This window comes from Lathamus discolor, chromosome 6 (assembly GCF_037157495.1).
Source record: "Lathamus discolor isolate bLatDis1 chromosome 6, bLatDis1.hap1, whole genome shotgun sequence".
Lineage (NCBI taxonomy): Eukaryota > Metazoa > Chordata > Aves > Psittaciformes > Psittacidae > Lathamus > Lathamus discolor.
In genome coordinates, this window is record NC_088889.1 from 26,151,677 (window position 1) to 26,175,246 (window position 23,570).

Sequence of the window (23,570 nt, forward strand, 5' to 3'; positions counted from 1 at the left end):
ATTATACATGAACCCTTGACTGAAAAGGCTGTTCAAACGGCGTTACCCTGCTACGTCACGGGGCTGTTTCCACATTGTGGAACAGGAAGGAGTGACACCAGCAGTGCTGAGCTGGCAAAGCCTGGCACTTTGCTTGCGTGGTGGTGGGTGGGAAGGGGGTGGGACCGCCTGGCTCCAGCTGTAGTGTGGATTTTCAAATCAAAGCGCCTCACTGTCCTTCACCTCAGGTACTAATGAAAAATCAATCATTCCAAGGACTCAAACATTTCCAGCGGGAATTTCACAGCAAAACAAACAAAACCGGTAAGGAAACCGTTCTGTGCATTGGCAGCTGCATCACTTTTAGCCAGGTATAAGTGATCAGCAACTTCTATTCTGGAAAGCTGACAGAAGGTTGTAATATTTCTATAAGCATTTCCAAGGGAAGGGAAAATGATACATTTCCAAGAGGGCTGAAGACGATTGCAGTAATTTAAGAAATGGCACAGATTTTCTGGCTTTGGGCAAGTCACTCAATCTCCCTATACCTAATCTCCTCAGCACAGTGGTGTATGTCCACTGCCATGAAGTCACTGCAAGGATTCAGGCACTTCTTAGGAAGCCATAAGTCTCTGTTTGGTAATAAATCATGGGAAAAGTTAGAAGTAGCAAGATTAGCACCCACCCTACATGAACACCCATGTGAATCTACCTATCTATGTATCTATGTATCTATCTATCTACCCATCTGTATTAAAAATAGCATTGCTGTCATGGTTCTTTTAAAATGTTACACAAATCTTCCCTCTAAATCCTGATCTTTACAGTAAGAAAGAGGAAACATGACAGTTCATGCACCATTGCAATCAACTCTGGGAAAGGATTTTATGCCAGGCAACACTGTTAGCACTTTGGAATGACTCCTGGCTGTGATGGAGCAAGGGGATTTCAGGACAGCTACTGACTTTCCAATTGCACTTTGAGCCTCTTTTCCAACCTCTTGCACATTTTCTGCACTTTAATGAACAGAACACATAGTCAATGACCTTGGAGGGCCAGGAGCAGAGGGAGGCACTTACCTTCCTGGCCTCCTCCTCCCCACCAAGCAATAATATACTCTTTATTATGATATTAATGTACAACCCTCAACCTTTTCAGCAGCAGTAGTTTAGGCATTAGGCAGTAAAACATAGCTGTTGTGGTACGGACAGTGACAAGCCCCAAATCCACTGATAGTGCTGTTCAATATCAGTGCTCTCTCCAGAGGCTATGTCTCTGTGTCTTTTTCTTGGTATTCTCAAACTATGTCTCACTTAGATCTCTGCTATACACTGGCAAAAAATGTATGAGATGCTACATCATTATGACTGGCTAACAGTCTTTCTTCGCTTTGGAAGTAGCTGATTTGATTTAATTTAGTAACCTCAGAGCTACTTGGAGATTTGGAAGAAAACTCACCTCTAGAACTATAAAGCATTATTAGTTAGGACTTTTATATCAGCTGCTAAAATCACATGGGAAAGATTGTTATAAATATACTTAACTGGCAAACCTGGCACCAAGGAGTTTGGAAGAGAGAACTTTTTCTAAATACCAGCATTATAATAAGCTTATGTTAAGAGGGGATATACACAAAAGAATTCAAGACTTTTTATCTTGCAGGAGTGGAAAACAAGTGAAATTACATTGAGGTAATTAATGCATTCAAGCAAAACAAAAGCATCTCCCTCAGAAATTCTCTTACAAAGCAAGATTAATGCCAGATGAGGTCCCCATATTGTTGGGGAGCAAAGAGCTGCTGATATGCATGCTAGCTTGATCATTACTAATTCAGGGATCCCTGCTGTAAATCTTTGTAAGCAGTGTGCACTATCTTAGTGGAAATAAAGACCCATTCCATCAGCAGGTGTTCAATCCTGTGCTTCCAATATTAACCTGACATTTTTCATTGGCTCGAGATGGAGAAAAATTGAGGTTCCTCTCCTCTTTTCAGGAGCACCCTCAGCATTAGCAAAGAATACCCAAATACCAGTACTAACAGTACCAGTCTCCAAGTAAAATATGACGCTCACAGGCTCACTTATCACTCTTGTATTTTCCCTGGTGTTAGTTCAGGAGCCGCATGAGCACAGAGTAGTTGAGATGTTTCTGCAAAGGCACATTAGTCATTCTGCTAAATGTGTTCTTTCAGTTTCTAAGAAGTGGGTGCCTTTTCTGTGTGACTAATCACAGAATCACAGAATAGTTAGGGTTGGAAAGGACCTCAAGATCATCTAGTTCCAACCCCCATGCCATGGGCAGGGACACATCACACTAAACCATCCCACACAAGGCTTCATCCAACCTGGCCTTGAACACTGCCAGGGATGGAGCACTCACAACCTCCCTGGGAAACCCATTCCAGTGTCTCACCACCCTAACAGGAAAGAATTTCCTCCTTATATCCAATCTAAACTTCCCCTGTTTAAGTTTTAACCCGTTACCCCTCACCCTGTCACTACAGTCCCTGATAAAGAGTCCCTCCCCAGCATCCCTATAGGCCCCCTTCAGGTACTGGAAGGCTGCTATTAAGTCTCCACGCAGCCTTCTCTTCTCCAGGCTGAACAGCCCCAACTTCCTCAGCCTGTCTTCATACGGGAGGTGCTCCAGTCCCCTGATCATCCTCGTGGCCCTCCTCTGGACTTGTTCCAGCAGTTCCATGTCCTTTTTATGTTGAGGACACCAGAACTGCACACAATACTCCAGGTGAGGTCTCACAAGAGCAGAGTAGAGGGGCAGGATCACCTCCTTCGACCTGCTGGTCACGCTCCTTTTGATGCAGCCCAGGATACGGTTGGCTTTCTGGGCTGCGAGCGCACACTGAAGCCGGCTCATGTTCATTTTCTCATCGACCAGCACCCCCAAGTCCTTCTCTGCAGGGCCGCTCTGAATCTCTTCTCTGCCCAACCTGTAGCTGTGCCTGGGATTGCTCCGACCCAGGTGTAGGACCTTGCACTTGGCATGGTTGAACTTCATAAGGTTGGCATCAGCCCACCTCACAAGCGTGTCAAGGTCCCTCTGGATGGCATCCCTTCCCTCCAGCATATCAACCGAACCACACAGCTTGGTGTCATTAGCAAACTTGCTGAGGGCGCACTCAATCCCACTGTCCATGTCAGCGACGAAGATGTTAAACAAGACCGGTCCCAACACCGATCCCTGAGGGACACCACTCGTTACCGGTCTCCAGCCGGACATGGAGCCATTGACCACAACTCTTTGTGTGCGGCCATCCAGCCAGTTCTTTATCCACTGAGTGGTCCATCCATCAAATTGATATCTCTCCAATTTAGAGAGAAGGATGTTGTGTAGGGCAGTGTCAAACGCTTTGCACAAGTCCAGGTACCACAAACATACTCCACATGACAGCTGGAAGCCTACATGTGATCCAGCAGGAAGATGCCTTGAAGACAGGCCAGGATATTAAAAATGTGTTTGTACATAAACCTTAGTGGCATTGCTTCACAACATATTCCTGCTTTTTTTTCTGCTGTCTCTCCTCATTCATTACCAACTGGTGCATCATACTCTGTCTCTGCACTGTTGAACTACTTAGCACTTAGATACAGCTGGAGACCTGGTTCCCCAGTCATTGACTTTGCATGTGAATACAAACTGTGCCAGAGGATTTGAAGAACATAGCATTGAAGATATATTTATATCGCTGCTGGCAGTGAAAAACAATTTGCTTCCCAGGTATGTTCCTGTAAGAACAAGGTGGCTTAAAAACAAAGACAGGAGGCAGGCAGAGGAGGCTGTCCTCCCACCTCTGCCTCCTCTTTTCCTAGGTCAAGTCAGTCTTACCAGTTTACTTACAGATAACATGGGCATAAGTGTACATTTTTACTTAGAAGCAGCCTGAGGCTTAGGTTGTATTGTCTGTAAATCTAGACTGGAAAAATACCATAAAAATACCAACTACTGAGTTTTTATCTTCCTTTTCTGAATTATTTCCCAGTAGTTTTTGCTCACTGTCACCAGTCATGAGTTCATTTGATGAGTGACTGTGCAGAGGGAGAGATGCATGAAGTTGCTGAGCTGATAGTTACTAATTCAGGTAACTGGACTCAGTACCCACCCACTTATCTCAGCATGCCTCTTTGTGGTCTCTCGCATCTTAAAACTGTGCTGCTAAGTAGCCTAGCATTTGGGTGCTGCTGGAGATCTGCTCTCCATATCGCTGACTGCATGCACATGCAGTTTTCTGGTCTTCTCCAAGGATGGCCAGCAGCAAAGAAACTCATTCCACCTGCAGCAAACAGAGGAGGACATAGTCCTCATAATATTTCAGGTACTTTGGACTTAGTTCCTCTCCCCAAACATATATAAAAACCAATTATCATGTCTAAGCCATCATAGTACTAGAACAGGCCAGAGAATAAAGATGGGAGCTATGATAAGAGAAGCCAAGATCAGCATAGGGTTGTGTTTGTGCAGGTCTGCTCTTTCCAGCCTATTTGCTGGCTGCTTAAAAAAAAACACAACAGAAAATGCAGAGACTCAGCAGTTTAGTTAGCAGAACTCAAAGTATATATGATCTTTGAAATTAAAGACAATGACAAGGAAAGGACATTGGACTAAACGCCTGTAGGCAGCTTTTTCTGAATTTTTTGGTCTATTTCTCAGGGAAGTACCCAGGGCATTGGTTATGGATTTGTATTTCAAACAAAGCACAAGACAACATACTATGAACAGGGATGAATTCTTCCTCAGAGTGATGATACATCAAAGAATGGTTTGGGTTGGAAGGAACCTTAAATATCGTGCCAAGGACAACAGCTTCTACTAGACCAGGTTGCCTGTTGTTGACTGTTAAGTGCAGGTTATCCTCCTTCCTCTTGCCTTCTCCAGCAGACCAGTATATTTAAAATCTCAACCCAAACTAAATTGCTCCTCCATACGCATGATATCACATGGAGCAGAGGCTGAGACAAACAACAGAAGATACATGTCAGAACTTGGCCACTTCTGCTTAAAGTGGCAAGGGCCAGGATTTTCAGAAGATATGTGTGCTCAGTAATAAAAATGTTTCCACTTTATCAGGATAAAGCATGGAAAGTTGGAGCCACACCAAACATTTCAGGGCACTTTACAATTTATAGCCATACTAAGACACCCCCTTCCTGCAGCATCTCTTGCAGGCTCAGCACCTGAGACAGGTAGCTTAGACAGTTGTTCACCTGCCATGGTTTTCCTCGGAACAGAAGGGGTCTCACGTCCTGGGATCCTGACCAGGGCATCTGGGGTGATAACAAAACCCCTGCCCATCAGCAGATCTGTAAGCAAAGCACCTCTGTTTCAGCAGCACTTGACTTTTGTACAAAAGAATCAGTTACATTTCATGCTTTGAAACACCAGTCTTAACAAGGGATTTGATGAGGCTTGGATGTTTCAACATTTGATAGACAATAACTTTGAAGTCAGTGAGATAATAACAACAGAGAATACCCACCCAAGGTCATAAAGTTAATGGATAATAAAGGCATCTAGTCCCCTTTGAGTAATGCCTTTGCTGCTCTGTCTTCAAACACAGCTGCATCCTGAGGATCTGGGGATATCCTAATGACTTGTCTCAACATAACATTGAGTGGGGCAATGAGTACAAGTAGGCAATGAATACAACTGTGTTTAGGAAAATAAAGAAAATGGACTTGAATCCATACAAAGGTACTCAGTGAATTCACCTGGAGAAGATCCTTTTCTTGGCACTGGTTGTTTCCACCCAGCCCAGCTCAGCTTCTTTCTTATGCAATTATTATTACATCCCAGTATTTTTCTCCTTCACCATTTTGGTTTATTTTTTACTGCTGTAGGCAGTCAGCCATTTGGTAAAGCACTAGCTGATCTTCAAGCCCAGTTATGCTGGCCTGCAGTCTCTGGAAAATGCAAGTTTTTCCTTGCAAGCAGTTTGCTAGTGTAAATGCAACGTTCAAACAGCTGCATGTAGGCAGCCTAGGTTCACATCATAAATAGGGCATAGAGAGAGCTGCTACCCCAGAGAGCCTTTGAAGAGTGATTCAGGATGCTAGGAAGATCAAAATCCAGTCCCCACTCAAAATAAAAAGAGAAATCAATGCATTTTTCTTGATAACATGATGAGTACTGAAGTTGTGGCGATGTAGCAGAAGATAAAGAAAGGGCTGAGAGCAGAAGGTTATATGAAAGGAAATTCTCCTGCTGTGTAATCCCAGAGCTGACCAGGCCCTACTGAAGCTGTGGGGAAGAACTGGGAGAACCTCAGGACACCCATAACCCTCCACGTTCTAGTGGGACATGTCTACTGGGACACGACCAGTTGTTGATGCCAAATTCACAAGCAAACAGAAAGATTTTGAAACATCTGAGTCAACAATGTGCATTTTATTGTATGCCATTGCCACCAGAATTTCTATGAGTTTGTCACAGCTCCCCATTCCTGATTGTTTTCTTCTTCACTCTGCTTTTGCACTTTGTGTTTCATTTACTTGCAGTGTTAACTCTGCCCTGCTGCTTCTTTACTTTTGGCCTTATTCTATTCCCCTTCCTACACTCCCAAATCCCTTCCCGAGGTTTCTGTTAGGGCTCAATTTTTCCCAGACCTGGGTGCCATCAAGGACAACAGACAGCCACCGGCCTCACTTCTTGCCACAATAATGAAGGGAAACCTCAGTTATCTCACCCCTCCAGCATCATCTGCAAAACCTCTTCCACCTTAACTTTGAGACCTGAAGGACAATAGGACAAAGAGAAGGGGGTCTTTGAAGGATAACATTAAATTATAACTTTAACCTTTTCTCTCAGACATGTGGCAGTGCAGCTGCCATACATGCTGGTAGACTCTATATTTGTCCCAAGCTGCCATTAGCTTTTTCTTTTCTGCTTTCTCTGTTTCATAAGCCCTCATTTCGCTATGCAGCAGGGAAGCTAAGTGCTCCCAAAGAAGAAGAAAGCAGGAAAAGCGCAGCTCCTCACTCCAGCTTTCTAGGGGATGCATCTCAGCCAGTTGCAAGTTATGTCTGTATCTGCCTTAGCAGAATAAAAAGAAGGTGGTCACAGGTGAGCTGGATCTGTGGAGCCTGAAGGACGCAAGAGCTCCCAACAGACGAGTCACTCTTTGAGCTGGAGGCATCACATATCAACAAACTGGATGCAAGATCAGACACAGCTTTTGAACTATCTAGAAGAACAGCCTGAGAGTAGAGTAGAACCATTAAATCTGGGTTTCCTTGAGTGTCAGGTTAGCTCTCCTCTCCAAAAGTATGTCTCTACCGCACCCATAGTGCCCTGGATCAACAGGCAAAATGTCTGGCCTAAGTAATACTACTAAAATATAAGAGCTATATGACCTCCTTCCCTTTATTGCAAAGCTCGTGTGGAAGCCAAACACAAATATATAAGCACATGTATTGATTCACTGCCTCCACCCCCCTCTTAATAAACTCCTATACATTCATACAACACTGCCTCACAAGTGTAACTTGAACCAAAACCCCAAGCAAGAAAAAATGATCAAGAGGGAACTCCCCAGTGGGGCTAAACCATGCTCATTTCTAAGAGAATCAACCCCTGACATCTCAAACTTTATACCCAGGAGCCCTTGATGTTCTCTGCATCAATATATAAAGCACCCCCCACCCCCTTTGAAATCCATGCCTCCTCCAGTGGGGTTCAATAGCATTGAATAATTGAGTAAAACATTCAGTAGCATTGAATAAAGTTTAGCAGGAACAGCTCAAACATGCAGGAACAAGACAGGCCTTTGGAGATTGCAGCAACCTGGGAGGGGCTGCACAAACATCAACAGTAAGATTAGAATTCAAATGATCTTGACAAACTGGAAAAACAATCTGGAAAAACCCATTTAGCATGGACAGCTAGAAATGACTATGTAGGAAGGAATGACAAGTACGAGATAGGGAACACTGTGGCACAAGCTGATCTACTGGAAAGGGTCTGAGGCGCATCATGCCTCACAGGCTGCCCATAATGCACAAAATGGTGTGTTATGTTGTGACTCGTATAAATATCTGATCTCATATTCAGATGTATGACAAAGAGTTGTTGTCTGCAAATACCCAAGATAATCTCCCAGTACTCACTCAGTAAAGCTTTAAGGATTAGTTCAAGGAACTCCAGATCAACTGAAGAGGGGGTTAGAAGAATAAGAGGTCAAAAGATAATAATCAATATAATTCAGAGAAGAAAAGACTAATACTGAAACTGTCTTCAGATAACCGAATAAATGCCTGCAAAGAGAGAGGAAATGTTTTCCTTGTTCATTGTTGGCAAATATTAAAGTTACAAAACACTTCGGGGGGAGAAGGTAATTTCTCCGAGGCAGATTGCTTGGGAGATCAGAGGATTTAATGACAGATTAAAACCACTTTGGCCAGGAACACTTTGGCCAAACTGATCCTTTCGAGGCTTGTCTGCAAGGCAGATGTACATAACATCTGGACTTTCACCTGCAAAGCTGTGTACATGATTGTAGTTCCTCTCATGGATGCCAGAGCAGACAAGATTTACAGAAGTTCACTTCCACCTCTACTTAGAGAAAATATTTAAAGGAAAAGGACTGTCTGGGGCTTCCTGTCTTATTTCAAGCACTAGCTGCCAGTGCATGGGTTCAGCAAGGTCTAAGATATGTGTCAGGAGGTAGAACAGTGTGTGGTACAACAGGAGTGGGCAGCTCCAAAGCCCTCTGTGCTGTGGCAAAGGGCAAGACCAGCCTACCTGCCTGCTCTCTAACACCACCTGCTTGTCCCCAGGTAGGACAGGTATGTGAACCAGAGAATCCAAAGCATCCTGGAGACACCTGGGGGCTTCTTTTGATTTGACAGAGTTTAGAGATGAAAAGGGCCCCAAATGAGTGTTGGGTTGGAAGAAGGTATGGGAAAGGTCAGGAATTCATTGTGTGCTTTGCATTTTCGTCTTATATGCTTATTAATTGTAATGATGGTCCAAGAGCAGCTAGATCTGGGGCAGGTTCTCAGGTTTTGTTCTGTGGTAGTAGTTTCTGACGTCCTGGGGAAGATCCTTGTCTTTGCTCATTCGTTGTGTGTTTTCTGTTTGCACAGAAGGGAAAAGCTGACTTAACTTTTAATATGCTATTCCACTGCAAGATTTTATCAGCTTTGTATTGAGCTGCTACATCTAGGACAGGGCTGCCATGCCAATTGGGAAAAAAGAAAAAAAGAAAGAATCCAGCTGCTTTTCCATTCTGCTTCTGGAAGTTGCTCTCTCTAAGCAAAGCTTGAATAGGCAAATTATTGTTCCAGGCCACTGATATGCCCCTTTCTCAGACATTGCCTGCAGAAACAAGCAGTGGCTTAAACAGGCTCCCTTTTGAAACTGTCAACAGCTTGAATTTCCCATTTAAAGTCTCTGGCATCAGCAGGGCACCTTGAAGCTAGGTAATGTTAGCAGGAAAGCAGTTAATACAAACCAAGAAAAGCCTGAGAGGAGGGTACGGGAGAAGCCTCTTCGGCAGCAATGTGTAACGCCCAGATCCAGGTCCCTGATAATCCCATGGGCAGCAGGCTACTGATTTGTGGCCTTGACCAGCAGAAGTAGGGTCTCATCCCTGTGCTTCCACCTGTGCCTTGGGGGCAGGAGTTAGCCTAGAGCCACATCTGCTGGTGCAGCCCTTCCTCCCCTCTCTGGTTTAACACTGCTGGGGGAGTCTGTTATAGAATCACAGAATGGGTTGGGTTGGAAGGGACCTTAAAGCTCATCCAGTTCCAACCCCTCAGCCATGGGCAGGCACACTTTCCACTAGACCAGGTTGCTCCAAGCCCCATTCAAACTGGCCTTGAACACTGCCAGGGATGGGGCAGCCACATCTTCTCTGGACAACCTGTGCCAGTGCGTCAGCACCCTCATCTTAAAGAATTTCTTCTTTGTTTATAATCTGTATCTTCAGCTTTAGGGCTAAATGGTTACTCCTTCTTCTACCATTACTGGCTCTGGTAAAGTCTCTCACCACCTTTATAAGCCCCCTTTAAGTATGGAAATGCGGCAACAATGTCTCCCTGTAGCCTTCTCTTTCCCAGGCTGAACAACCCCAGCTCTCTCAGCCATTCTTCACAGAAGAGGTGTTACAGACGTTTCACCGCTATTAAAAAGAGGCACCCCCTCCAAAGTCCTCCGGCATAAGCTCTGCAGACTTCCCAACCACCAGCGCCCAGGGATGCCTCATCCAGAGTGCAAGACGCTGCGGACAGCGTCCCTAACCACCCCAGACCGCTCAGGGTGTTGATACTCAGCAGGGGGGATGCTCTGACCTCTGATCTCCCTCCCCAGACCACCACATCCCAGCCTCCAACGTTTGTTCTTGCCTTTACATCAGGTTAACTGCTCGGGTGCTGCTGCAAAACGGAACAGACCAGCCCCGCCCCGCACGGCTCCGGTCCCCATCTCCTTTAGCCCCGTCCCGCCCTTTGCCCGGAGCCGCCCGGCGCAGCCGCCAGTGGCTACGGGCGGCGGGGGGGAGTTGTCCCGGTGCCCGCCCCTCCGCAGGCCCGGCCCGGCCCCCCTCCTGCGGGGGGGCGGAGGCGGGCGGTAGAAAGGGCTGTCGGCGGGGCGGGCAGCGGCAGTGCGCGGAGCGGTATCGCGCAAGGGCCGGGCCCCGCCGGGGACGGAGGGTGCCAGCATGGCTCTGGATTTCCTCGCTGGATGCGTCGGCGGTGAGGGGCAGGAAAAGAGGGGAACGGGGAAAAAGGGAAAATAAAAAAGGGATGGGAGGAAAGGAAAACGGGCGGGGGAGGGGGGAGGTAAAAAAAAAAATTGTTAATAGCGGGGGAAAAGGGGCGAGAAACAGGCGGGGGGTGGAGGGAGGGCAGGGCTCTGCGCAGCGCTTTTATTTTGGGAGCTGAGACCTGAGCTGGGCACAGGGGACGGAGCGGCCGCCCCGGCGCAGGTGATGCCGAGCCCGGGAAGGGCACGGGTTGCGGAAGGTCTCGGGGGGTTCCCGTAGGAGCGGGGCCGCGCCGCCCTGCCTGTGGCGGAACTCGGCCTGCCCGAAGGGGCTGGATGCGGTGGCTGGCGGGGAGGGAGCTCTCGGGGGAGCACACGGGCAGCAGCAGGCCCGTAGCGGGGAGATTGAACACGAAGAGGAGAGAATGCTTATGCTCGCCTTGCTCGTCCCTGCGCATCTGCTTACGGCCCTCCTCCTATTTTTAGCAGTTGTTAAATTGCATTCAGGAGGTTTATTCTCGCGTCTTTTCAGATATTCACGTTTGATGTTCTCCTTGCCACCCTGGCAAAGAGAATTTGTTGTTTTTTTCTTGCAGCTTCCGACTTCATCCTAGTGATCCTTGCCTTGTCAGGGATCCCACAGGATTGGTTGTGCCACCAGTCTTTCCATGCTGAACACAGCACATTGCTATTTTTGTGATTTGGACTATCTTGCCGTTGTGCTGGCTTTGAACAACCTGGACTACACCATCCTAGAGTGGGCACTGTATTTCTGCCACATCCTCTCAGGAGAGGGAGGGATGTTATCTGCCAGCGCAAGAAGGTGCACTGAACCACTCTGTAGTTCTTGCTGTTGTCAGCAAACATAAATGGATCAATGGTTCAGAGAAATACAGAGTCAGAGGATTCCTTGCCTCAGCCAGTACTTGCCAAATGCATGTATCCAGATTAGTATAACGAACAGGCCTGCATATAACTTCTAAAAAATCCTTTGATGCTAGAATAAAGCAGAGGGCTTTGGTAATGCATGGTCTTTCTGCAGGTGCTACCATTGCATCTGAAAAGGCTGTGGGCAGAGTGCAGGGATTTCTTTTTCTGCATTTAGGGAAACTTCCAGGTTTTCTATACCGCCACAGGGTGGCATGTATGAGAAATGTTTTGCTTCAGAGGAAACCTGTGATTTCTGCCCACTGGACTCACCTTGGGCTGAGGCCCAGAATCACTGCTGACCATCCTGTATGGTGTGGCATGCTCTGTAGTCACACACCTCAACCCCCGCCTGAAGCCCAGGAGCTTGACTCGGGCATAAAGGCACCAAGTGTTGGCTTAAAGGACTGAACTGTGGGTGTCTCATCTTCTGACTTGATAGGATGCTCTTTCCCTGGCCTACCGATAGGGCTCTGCCTCAGTATGGAGGTACTGCTTGGGCTACTGCAACCCCAAGGATTCAGGAAGAAAACTAATGAAAGAAGAAAACTGTGAGTCATAACCATGGCATTTGTTTTATTTCAGGTGCTGCAGGAGTACTGGTAGGACACCCGTTTGACACTGTTAAGGTGGGTTGATTATGAAATACCTTTGTCTCTAGGTAGAAGAAGTTTTTCAAGGAGTGGGGGAGTCAAAAACAAAAATCCCCAGACACTGTAGGAGCATAAATCCATGCTGGAAAGCCTGGAGCAACCCTCCCCAACCACTGTTGTAGATCTGCAGCTGTTCAGAACTGAAAAAAGCTCTATATGTATGATTCAAGCCAGGAACATGACAAATATTGGCCTAAAGTTTGTTAGTGTAGTAAAAATGTTGTATTAGAAAGTACAATCTTCCATTTAACTTAGTTTTGTCCTAAGCTTGCTTCTCTGCAACTGTTCATCACTAACTGCTAAAACTGCCTCCCTCTGCTTTTGTAACTCACACCTGCCTTGTTACTAGGTTGAAACCTTGTGTTTTGTTTTCTTCTCAAGCTCTGCTACTTACCCCTCCAGCATTAATTTGTTACACTAGCCAAAGGGCGCAAGTGCATAAAGATTCACAGCACGAAGCTTGTCGGGGGGGGCTCTTTCCTCCTTTTAAGTATAATATATTTTTGCAACTCTGCAAGTTAAGATTGATTTTCTGCTGGTCTGGGAGCCGTATGTATCATGCATACTACTTCAAAGATAAGATTTGAAACCTAAAGTCCTTGAATCCCAAGTCTTGCACTGGAAGAATAGAAGAAGGCATGTCAGTATATTCCCTGCTGAATTAATACAGCTGATCACTTGACTGCAGCAGGCGGCATGCCACCCACTAGACCTATATTTGGAATAACTCTACCTTCCTGAATTTAGATATGCAAAGGGCTGATAGTGTTACTGAGGTCATCACCATACTCTGTGTTCTAGCACATAGCTAATTCAACACAGACCTTCCTACCTGGATATTAGTCCTTGCTAGTCAAGTGCAAGCTGCTCAAATAGCAAAACCTGTATGTTTATCAGAACATGGCAAACTTAACTGTTAAGTGATTGGGTTGGATCCTAGTACATGTTTTCAGGAGCAGTATTATCCAGACTTGCACATTTTGTTATGGTAGTACAGGGCCAGCTGTCTCTTCTCGTGCCCCCATCCTGCCAAATTTTACATGCTTAACTGAAGGTGATGGGTCATTCCACTGAAGCCAGCAAAACTGCTAAAATTCTGTGCTCAGCCTGACGTTAACCATCTGTGGGATCTTCCTGGTTTGTAAAGCGGAATAGCTTCTAGTGCATGAAACTAAACATTGCAGTGTCTGCAAAACTGCGGCTCCCACGTTAGTTCCAGCAGATCTATTAATACAAATAGATGTGTCGGCTTTAGAGAAAACATCTTGCTTTACAATAAAGCAGATAGCTTGTTTCTGGATTACTTTAAACGTTTTATGAAATCCAGCATGGCACACTATATTTTCATACCCATTAGAAGACATTATAAACAATTATCTCTTTTTGTTAAATACTAATGTTTGTGTTATTAGCTGGCATAGCCACCACTCTGTGTGGGAAAACTAACACTATAACCAGTCTATAAGAAAAAAAAGACATTGCATAACTAGCTGTGGATGTATGTGTGTTAAGAATTAACCTCTTTTATAGTTCTGTAGTGTTTAAAGGGCTAACTGGTAGTCATCTTGGACTGTAAGTTCTTAATGTAACTGAACAATGGGAAAGCTGTTCAGATAAGCCAGAATTTTACTTCTGTCTTGGCTTTAAAGCTCTTTTTTTGACTGTTGATCATGTTTCACATAGCGGGGAGGGGGATGGTGGGACACACAGGGAGAGGTTAAGCCTGTGAAGTTGCCCTGCTAGACCCACAGCTGAGCTGCTCTCAGAACTGGCAAACTCCTTGACCCTGGTTTGTTGTATAAATGTATAAAATTGCTTTTTTGCTTTTAACTGCCTTTACTTTCTGAGCTAGGGGCTGTCTTCATTAACAGCAAAAGTGTTACTTTGTTGTAGATGACAGATAAGCCTCATCACGGGAGAGTTACCTAGTAAGTATAGCCCAGGTGAACACTTCTGTTTCTCTCAGTCTTAATTTATTCCAAAATGTATTAGTTCAAATAAAGACCTAAAAGAATTATGAAGCTTTTTCCCTTTTTAGTTTTATACTGATGTGTCCCTCTTCTACAGCTAGGGCATGGAGGGAGTGGGGTTTAAAGATACTTTTTTTTTTTTAAAGTCTTATTCTGAACCTTCTTTCTCGTATGCATTTCTGGCTGTACACATTTCTACATACAGTGGCTCTAAAACAATCTCAGGTACACTATCATTGAAGTCTCAAACATTGCATATTCTTGGAGGTCATTTTCATTGCTCAAACACTTCCAAATGACTTAATTTGCACATTATTAAATGCTTGGACTGTTGTGGGGGTGTGGTGGGTTATTTTGCTTAGTCTTGAGTACCTCTATGCAAGTCTTTAGTGGCATGAAATTACAGTGTGTTACTATTGGACCTAAAACTTTAGTGCTACTGGTTTCAAATAAGGAGGAAGGCAAGAATATTATGCAAGGAATAGAACAGAGGGTTAAACTTTGAGCATGATTCATCCTTCCAATAGTTTTACACACTAAAGAGCTCATTGAAAATAGCATTTTAATACTAATGAAATAAAGTTCATACACGTTCATTACCTGACCTGGTAGTTTGCTGATGTGGGTACCCCTGTCTGATCAGCACTGTGCTCAAGTGAAAGAACTGGGTTTCACTCTTGGACCTAGAGTGTTTAGTATTTTCTAAATAATTTATCCCATAACAAGGCTTCATTTGTCAATATTTCAAAAATCATTCAGACAAAAACAGTGGGAGCTTCATGCCACTAGGAAATTCAACCTATATACAGAACACAATTAATTCTAAACTACTGAAGACATGTATAGGAATGGTAAAGTAAGAAGGTTCCTAAGCTGCAATTCTCCCAAAGCCCATACACGTGGAGGTCCCCTGACTTTACAGCTGGGGTTTGAAACTGTAGCGGTAAACTGGAAATGGAATAAAACCTTTGTTTTGCCCAATTCTGACAGCTTGTTGAGATTTATGACCTTGCTTGTGGATCAGGTTTAACAATCTGCCTACCCCCAAATGTCACTTCGGGTAACAAAGGATTCGTTTTCTTTGAATTCTACCCTAAGCCTACTTTTAATACTAAAATGTTTTAAAGCCCTCTTCCATCTTGGAAGATGAAGTGATCTTGGCCTCTCCGCATGGCTAGCAAACACTAATGTGCATATTAAAAAGACATTGTAAACTAAACTTTGTTTTGTAAATCAGAAGTCACATGTTGTAAGAATATAAACCCCCTAAACTATAAATATTTTTTTTTTTTTTTTTGTCTCAAAAAGAAAGCTACGCCAATTATAGAATTTTGACAAACCATGTCCCCAAATCCTTTTCTAGGCCAACATCATTGCGCAGGGCTGTCATCGTTGGGGTGGTGTTTATTATTACTCTAGGGAAACAGTGACAAAAAGATCATGAAGTCGGGAATTTTTCACACTAGATCTGATAATATTTTTTTCTGTTCAGACTAAGAGACTTGAATTTTTTTTTGCCCTGGAGCTGCAGCAGTGTTAAATGGCTGCTAAGCATCTTTTCAGAGGAATGCTGCAGCTCTCGATGCTAGGGATCGTAGACAGATTCCTAACTTTGCCAATCAGTTTATTGAGTTTCCTGCAGTGTAGGGCTTTGCATGAACTGGGCAGCTTTAAGACTTGAAATGTGTCAAGGACAAATTAGCAGGAAAAAACAGGAGTGGACTTTTCCATTACAAGTTAAAAAACATCTAGAAAAGGGACTTTTCCCTCATCCTGCCAGTTACAGTGACATCTATCTGTCCAGCAGATCATAACATTTCCATTTTAGAGAAGTTAATTGATTACTAACAATAAAGGTTTGAAATGGCCACACCCCCACCAATGGTTTAGCAGGTTAAAAAGACTAAGATTTAAAAGGTGAAGTTGATTTTTACTGTTACGCAAAGACACATCTTAAAGAGTCACTTTCCAGCTACCCTCTGGAAAATACCAGATGTTAGTGAAGGGTCCCCACATCTGGCAGCAGAAACACTATGGGGGTGGTGTTGAAAGTTCCCGTCCTTTTAAAAATTGCCCTTATTTCATGCTTAGAATTTTATAAAAATATTTACACCAGGTTTGTACAGTTATTCCTTAGTGTGAACAGAAGTATTTTTGGCAGCTAAATAAAGTCAGTATTCTAGTCAGTACTGGAAACTCCTGTATGAAATTCTAAAGAACAGTGTACCCTCTTGTACTTCCACATAGTGTTTTTCTATTATTCACAAGTAGTTAATAACCCTCCTACGTTCATTTTTTCACCCCAAAATTAAATCAAAACACAAAATACTTTAAATTATTTGGCCACACGTGGCGTTCCAGTGTCCAACCAGTGCTCTTGCGTATACACTGCTATAGCAAATCTCCATACATATACAAGACACTTAATTTACCAATTTAGGCTGTTCTTGACATACAAATCAGTACCTTGTACAACTTTTTATAGGTTCGTCTGCAAGTTCAAAATGTAGAGAAACCTCTCTATCGTGGGACCTTCCATTGCTTTCAATCCATCATAAAGCAAGAATCTGTAAGTACAAAATTAATGCTTTTCGTATTTTGTATCTTCCTGTATTTTAAATCAGAAGGGTGTGAAAGCTGCTAAAACCCCTACAAATATTGAAGATCAAGAGACAGGCATACTCTGAACCTCACTTGAGCATAGGGCAGACAGTGTAGTCAGAAGTTTGCCAGAAACTTCATGAAGATCACTAAACTGAAAGTTGCTATTTTGAAGGTAACATTTTAATTATTTGAATAGCTAGTTTTCTGAGAATCCAAGCAATCTGAGCAATGAGTGAAGAAATTGATGAAGGGTGTTTTTTGCTGCTGAAGCTTAAATACCGTAACTAAAAGGGTGGCTTTGGGCTTTTAGCTACTGAAAGTGTAAAATTTGCCAGAAAAACTTTTCTGTGGAAGGGCTGAGACTGTTTTCTAGATGTGTTCTGCGTTGTATTTGTACTGCTAAACATGGTTAGATTTTTGTGTCTTAGGCAGTCATTAAATTATTATTACAAAGCAAGATGGTACTCATGGCCACTGCTAGAAAATTAGGACACAAGCAAGAGCCAGAAAAGCCACATTCTGGACAGTTTCAGGAGGTTTATGAATATAACTGTTGAAAAGGGGTTTTCTTTCCTTCTTCCATTAGGCTTTTGGACTCTATAAAGGTATTGGGTCACCAATGATGGGACTCACCTTCATTAACGCGCTTGTGTTCGGTGTACAAGGAAACACACTTCGTGCTCTTGGAAAAGACACTCCTCTAAACCAGTTCCTTGCAGGGTCAGCAGCAGGGGCTATCCAGTGCATCATCTGCTGTCCCATGGAGTTGGCAAAGACAAGAATGCAGCTTCAAGGAACAGGTGAATATAAACTAAAAACAAAGAACTACAAAAATTCTCTGGATTGTTTAATCAAAATCTATCAAAAGGAAGGGCTAAAGGGTATCAACAGGGGCATGGTCTCTACATTCATAAGAGAGACTCCAAGCTTTGGCTTTTACTTCCTGACCTATGACTTAATGACCAGGTATTTAGGCTGTGAAGCTGAAGACAGTTATGTTATTCCAAAACTGCTGTTTTCCGGAGGGATATCAGGAATAGTATCCTGGCTTTCAACCTACCCCATGGATGTGATCAAATCCCGGCTTCAGGCTGATGGAGTTGGAGGCGTTACACAATACAATGGCATTTTAGACTGTGTCAGAAAGAGTTACCACGAAGAAGGCTGGAGGGTGTTCACAAGAGGTCTTACTTCCACACTTCTCCGTGCTTTTCCTGTCAATGCAGCTACCTTTGCTACTGTCACTGTGTTCCTAATGTATATGAGGTCAGAAGACAATCTTCGTGAATGTGAACCAGGTCCAGTAATCCAGCAGCCTTCCAGTTTGTGAACCTTCTGTTTGTTCTCCTGATCCAAAGCCTGGCTGCTTGGGATTTTTGAGTTTTAACACGACTCGCACAAGTGGTGTGAACGTATACTATCTGTATAAAGAATTCCTAAATGTGTCAAGTTAGGATTTCATCTCATTACTTGTATAAAGTACATACTGCCTTATTAAGGAGTTCATATCTAGTAGTATGCAAGTAAGATGGGAGCCTGCTGCCTTATTAAGGACTGCATATCTAGTAGTATGCAAGTAAGATGGGAACCTGCCTTTAGAAAGTCCTATACAGTCACTGTTGCAGCTCCAGATTTGGATCTGAAGAATGTCATAGTACCAGAAATCAGGTTTTCTTCCACTCATGTTCTGAATGAGTGAGTCGAATGCAGAAATGTTTTCAGAAAATAAATACTGGTTTTGTATGTAACAGGAATAAGTATAGTCGTCTAAGGTGAAGTGTGGGGAGAAATGAAATGTTGGAGGCATTTTGCAGGTAACCCTGAACTGTTTAAGACATGATCTAGCATTCAGCTAGCCACATGTTTTACTTTTCTTCTGCCTTTATACGTCAGTATTTTAGTAGCAACTTTGTTCATACTGGTTTGCTAAAAAAAAAAAAAAAAAAAAAAAAAAAAAAAGACTAAAAAGTTATTTGCTCCTAAGCCACTCCCTTACCTTTCAGCTTTGAATAAATATCTTAAACACAAAGTTATCATCTGCAATCAAGTTATGATCTGCAATCATATGCACTTGTTCCTTTAACTCTCATGGCATGTAAGCGTTTAGGGAAACTCAGATTCAGCAACTGATGTTATTTGCCTTCACCTCTATTTCTTGTTTGGCAGTGCACGGATTCAATTGACACAGATTCAGCCCAAGTAGACTTTGTTCTCCAAAGTTAATGCAACTTTGCCCCCCTTCTCCCAATATGCCCCACAGCAGCCAGTTATGTACAGAAATCAAAGTCCTACCTGTGGTATTGCACGAACGTTTGTCGGTGCAATGTTAGCTTAGCAGCTTGATGTACAGCAGAAATGTGTACACGTTTAGAACTGGAGGTTTTATACCTTAGAAAATAGGGGTGTAAGCACCTGAAATTGTTGATGTTCAATACACTTGTATTATGAATTTAAACAACACAGATTTTTATGTATTTAGTTGCAGTGCTACTGGATAGAAGCCTGAATAGAATTTGGAGATTTTTGTTACCTTAATCTGCTGTGATTTCTTTTTCTTTAGCAGTCTGTTCAAGAGGGACTGCATTAGTTCAAAGATCTATAAACAGTTATTTAAGATTTAGAGTAAGAACTACACATATTTAGCACAAATAGTCAGGAAGAAGGAGTGCATGTGTGTGAGGAATGTTCTGAAACATAAACTAGTTCAGTAAGTATAACTTGTTACCCTTTCGGTTGGGACAAGTGCAATATGTGTTTAATTTATGTGAATTTTCTAAAGAAACCTTATTTCATAGCATTTTGCACTGTAACAAAATATGCTGGAGAAACCTGTAAAACTGGTATGTCTTTTTATACCTTGGAGGTATGTTGGATGTTTTAGTGCCTACTTGCACTGAGATTCAAATTGAATGTTAAATCTCTCTACTAAGCTGCATATGCACAACAACTCACAACAAAGACCATTTACACCTTTGTACTGTAATTACTGTATATAAAATTGAGGGAATAAATTTTTTAAAAATTTTGACTATGGTTCTTTTAAAGTTTCTTCTGTTTTGCTCAGATGCTTCCTTGTGTTAAATCTAGCTTGAAAAGAGTGGGGTTTCTGGCTTTTACCTGAAGAAGCTTGTTCCTCATCCACCTTCCATACACCACCAGGAAGTGTTGTGCCTTGTTCTGGCTTAGTGTTCATTGAAGCAAAGGAGGGAAGGTGCCTGAACTTGCTTCTTCAAGCTGGTGCTTTCAGTGAGTACCTCACTCGAAGATATTATAGCTACTAAGAGAAAAATCCTGCTTTTAGAGCCAAAGAGCTAGCAGCATGCCTCACCCTTTCATATTGTGCATTTTTTTGGTTTAAGCAGTGCTGATCAGCATCAGGGCTGCACAACTGCAGAAGACAAGTCAAGGGTCCCTGCAAAGCAGATCAGAATCAAGGACCAGGTCTGCCAACAGCACTATTCATACCTGAATCAGTAGAATGCTTGGCTCCAAGACGCACAAGTTTAGCAAAAAGCTGTGTCAGTTGTAGCTTTCTGTTTCTAGACAGCACAACCAGCCCACAAAGAGCATCAATATTCCAAATAAAAAGCCACACAGACAGGGTGCTAGATGAGAAAAGCGAAAGGCCACCACTTCTCCAACTAACCCTGACCAGCAGCAGTTCCAGTCAAGCACCTTATGTTCTCTGAGGAGGAGCAACAATGTTTTGAACTATGGCACCAAAGCAAATACTTAGAATAAGCGAACACTGTGTCCCTGAGAGACAGTAACATCATTAAAACAGAAAGGGCCATATAATGTTTTACTTGCAGTATTTACTGAAACATTCTCCCCAGAAATACATCCATCTGGAACTTAAATAATCAGTAGCAGACACTAGAGGTTACTCAACAAGCAGAAGAGCAAGGAGAAAGCCAGCTTTCAACCTAGTGTGACGTTAGCTGCTCAGAAGCTGTGCAACTTCTAATTATTAAGCCAAGCTAGGCAATAGTTTCAACCTTTTTAAACATGATTCAGTTTCTTCCCACTAGACTTCTGATATGTCATCCAATTTAACCAAGTCAAACTACATTCTGCCTCACCAGATCCTCCTTCCTACAAGTATTACCAAGCATCATAATACTGGGTAGGACATGCTCTATTAATACCCCAGCAAGTGAAGGGAGTAAGATAAAATTCACCGAAAGTAAAACTCACCTACTATCAACTCTGCATACCCTACTCTCTTATGACCCACCCTGCTAGTGGATGGGAGATACCAGTGTCACAAGTTGCAGCCACAAATACAGTCAATTAGGACAAGAGGAAAAAAAAAAAGTAGACAGTTAACCCCCCACCCCCCCAAGTTTTAAAGAAGCTATTTTATCGTGGCTGCAACTATAACGGTATTTTTTTTTTGCCTTTCTTCCTTGCCTTTCTCTGCATACCGCTTTTTTTTACAGGTCACATGAACAAGTAGCAAGACATTCAAGGGATGAAAAACTGTACACTGCAGGTGCAGGACAGATAGCATACTGGGAAAGTTACCGCAGCACAAGTATAGAGTTGACCTTTTGGAGAAGAGCTCTGTTTGTTCTCTGAAATTGAGTATATTTACTATTATACTGGAAAACAGGCATTAACAGCTGTTGTTAGCCAGGCTTTTGATCTGTGGGTAGTTAAAGAACAACCTGAAGGCCAGAATTCCCTGAAGAGCAACACCACAGGGCGCTCAGATGATCTGTCCTGCAGTCCCTGCAATTACCTTGCAATCATTAGGAGCAGCAACACACTGAAAGGAAGTCAAATGGCAAGGTCCTAACTGCCTCAGGGGAGCTGAGACTCTTCAGGAAGCCACTGCACAGGTGTTTTACATGTCTATCAGCTAACTAAGCCATTTACAGCTGAAAGCACATTCATTAACACTACACAACATTAGATCTTCCAAGCCTGTTAAGGTCTGCTGAACACCAAAGGGCACCCTACACACACTTGACCTCACAGGGGCAGCCTGACACTTTGCTATTCTGTCTGCTGGTCATGCTGTACAAACTGGTAATTCACTGCCATCTCCTGGCAAACTACTATTCAAGAGCACCCTTACAGAGCAAAATAAAGCATTGACATAGATGCTACCTAGCATCAGCTCAATTAGAAAGAAACTTTCAAGAACACTTAACACAAAAGTGGTTTCAAGAGAAGCATACAGAAGTCCTGCAACAACCCCAACAACTCTCCACTCCTTTCTTCCCCAAATCCAACATTTCTACAAAACTTCAGGCATCCTCCTGAAGAGAGCTTCCAGTTTATGCTGGAACCTGGTGAGAACACAGTTCACAAGAGGGATGTTATGTCGACACTGTAATGTACAACAGAAGGAATGGTATCCAAACAGCATCCAGTCTTAAAGCTTTTTTGTCACAAAAAATCAACAGAAAATTTAAGCCCCCAAACTGGAGTTGCCTAAAAAGCAGTTGCTACAAGTGATCTTAGTTGTTTGCCTACAGCCAAACAGTGCTCTTCTGATAACTTCAGGGGAAGACAGCACCTGAAAAGTTCATATGAACCCTTACATTGGTTCTTAGGTGCCTTCTCGAAAAGGAAATTCAATTCTCCAGATTGCTTCCAGAAGAATAAGGAGACTGAAAAAAATTCTACACAAAAATATAAGATGACTGTAAATACATATAAACGTACCCAAGCTTGTTTATTTTAGGCGGAGAGAATGAAATTGAGTAAAGGACCAGAGATTAAATTACTTTACAAAATGAGACTGGTAGCCATTCAGGTGGTATTTAAGCATTGCTGTAAATGCCATCTTCACGCTATTAGACTTCTGCAGCTTGACATTAGATCAATTCCTATGATCAAAACGAATACTGAGTCTCATGAGAATACAAACACATACATTCATCCTCTAATTTGTTTACACCTTTGTGGATCACTGTGTAGATGTGATCTACAACTGTTTGTTGTGCTCCGCAGCAGGGTCTCACGCCCTCTTCCTCACATCACACTCCCATTCTTTTGCACTGGGACTCACCCCAAGGAAAGTGCTACTTTTTAACCACTGCATTTACACAGTTATGAAGAAGCATACTTTCATTTCTGCCAGAATAAGAGTCCAACTTCTATTCCTTCCTGAAAAGCTTACACCCAATTTACATTGTTTTAAAATCCACCCCAAGTTCTGAAGCTTTCGAAAGACCTTTGATTTCCCCAGTTCTAAGCAATATGGGAACACTTGTGTGTTTATTAAGTCAAATGCTTAATGCTGAAACAAGCATTGTTTATTTCCCTCCTCATCTCAAGCCACTGTAACAGATTTAAGAAAAGCGCTGTACAGATGAAGAACTTATTATTCCAAAATGCTGTCATTATAAAACAACTGATCAACCAAGGCCAGTAACAGCTACCGCTTAAGCCATTAGACTTCCAACAGTGATCTGTGTAGCCCTAATAACCCAATTTTTCTTCATTTCTTCTAGGCATTAGAGAATCACATTTTGAAGAACTCTGTTCAGCACATACTGTCAAATTTGTGCATCTTAACCGTCTAAAAAGATTGATTGGTCCATTTTTTCAAGGCACACACTGATACAATGTCCTGTGATCACTTTAGGGCAGATGATAACCACGTGGAAACACCTTTTATTACCACCGCTATTCCTCATCATCTAGTACTTTGAAGGGATCAGCTTTCTCCAGGTATTTTAAAGCCTCAATATTTCTGCAATTTCTGTTG

The 23,570-nt window shown here is 43.0% G+C and overlaps 1 protein-coding gene across 2 annotated transcripts; it reads left to right on the forward strand.

The window, feature by feature from the left end:
- Nucleotides 1-10,579: 10,579 nt before the first annotated feature.
- SLC25A29 (solute carrier family 25 member 29) lies at nucleotides 10,580-19,874 on the forward strand. 2 transcript variants are annotated; one of them, XM_065685306.1, is made up of 4 exons: nucleotides 10,580-10,682; nucleotides 12,205-12,248; nucleotides 16,728-16,811; nucleotides 17,433-19,874. In XM_065685306.1, exons 1-4 carry the CDS (start codon nucleotides 10,649-10,651, stop codon nucleotides 18,174-18,176), a joined length of 906 nt encoding a protein of 301 aa, XP_065541378.1. In that variant the 5' UTR covers nucleotides 10,580-10,648; the 3' UTR covers nucleotides 18,177-19,874. The 2 variants fall into 2 exon arrangements, with proteins under 2 accessions (XP_065541378.1, XP_065541379.1); XM_065685307.1 differs by having other exon boundaries at nucleotides 10,628-10,682; nucleotides 12,205-14,200.
- Nucleotides 19,875-23,570: the final 3,696 nt, after the last annotated feature.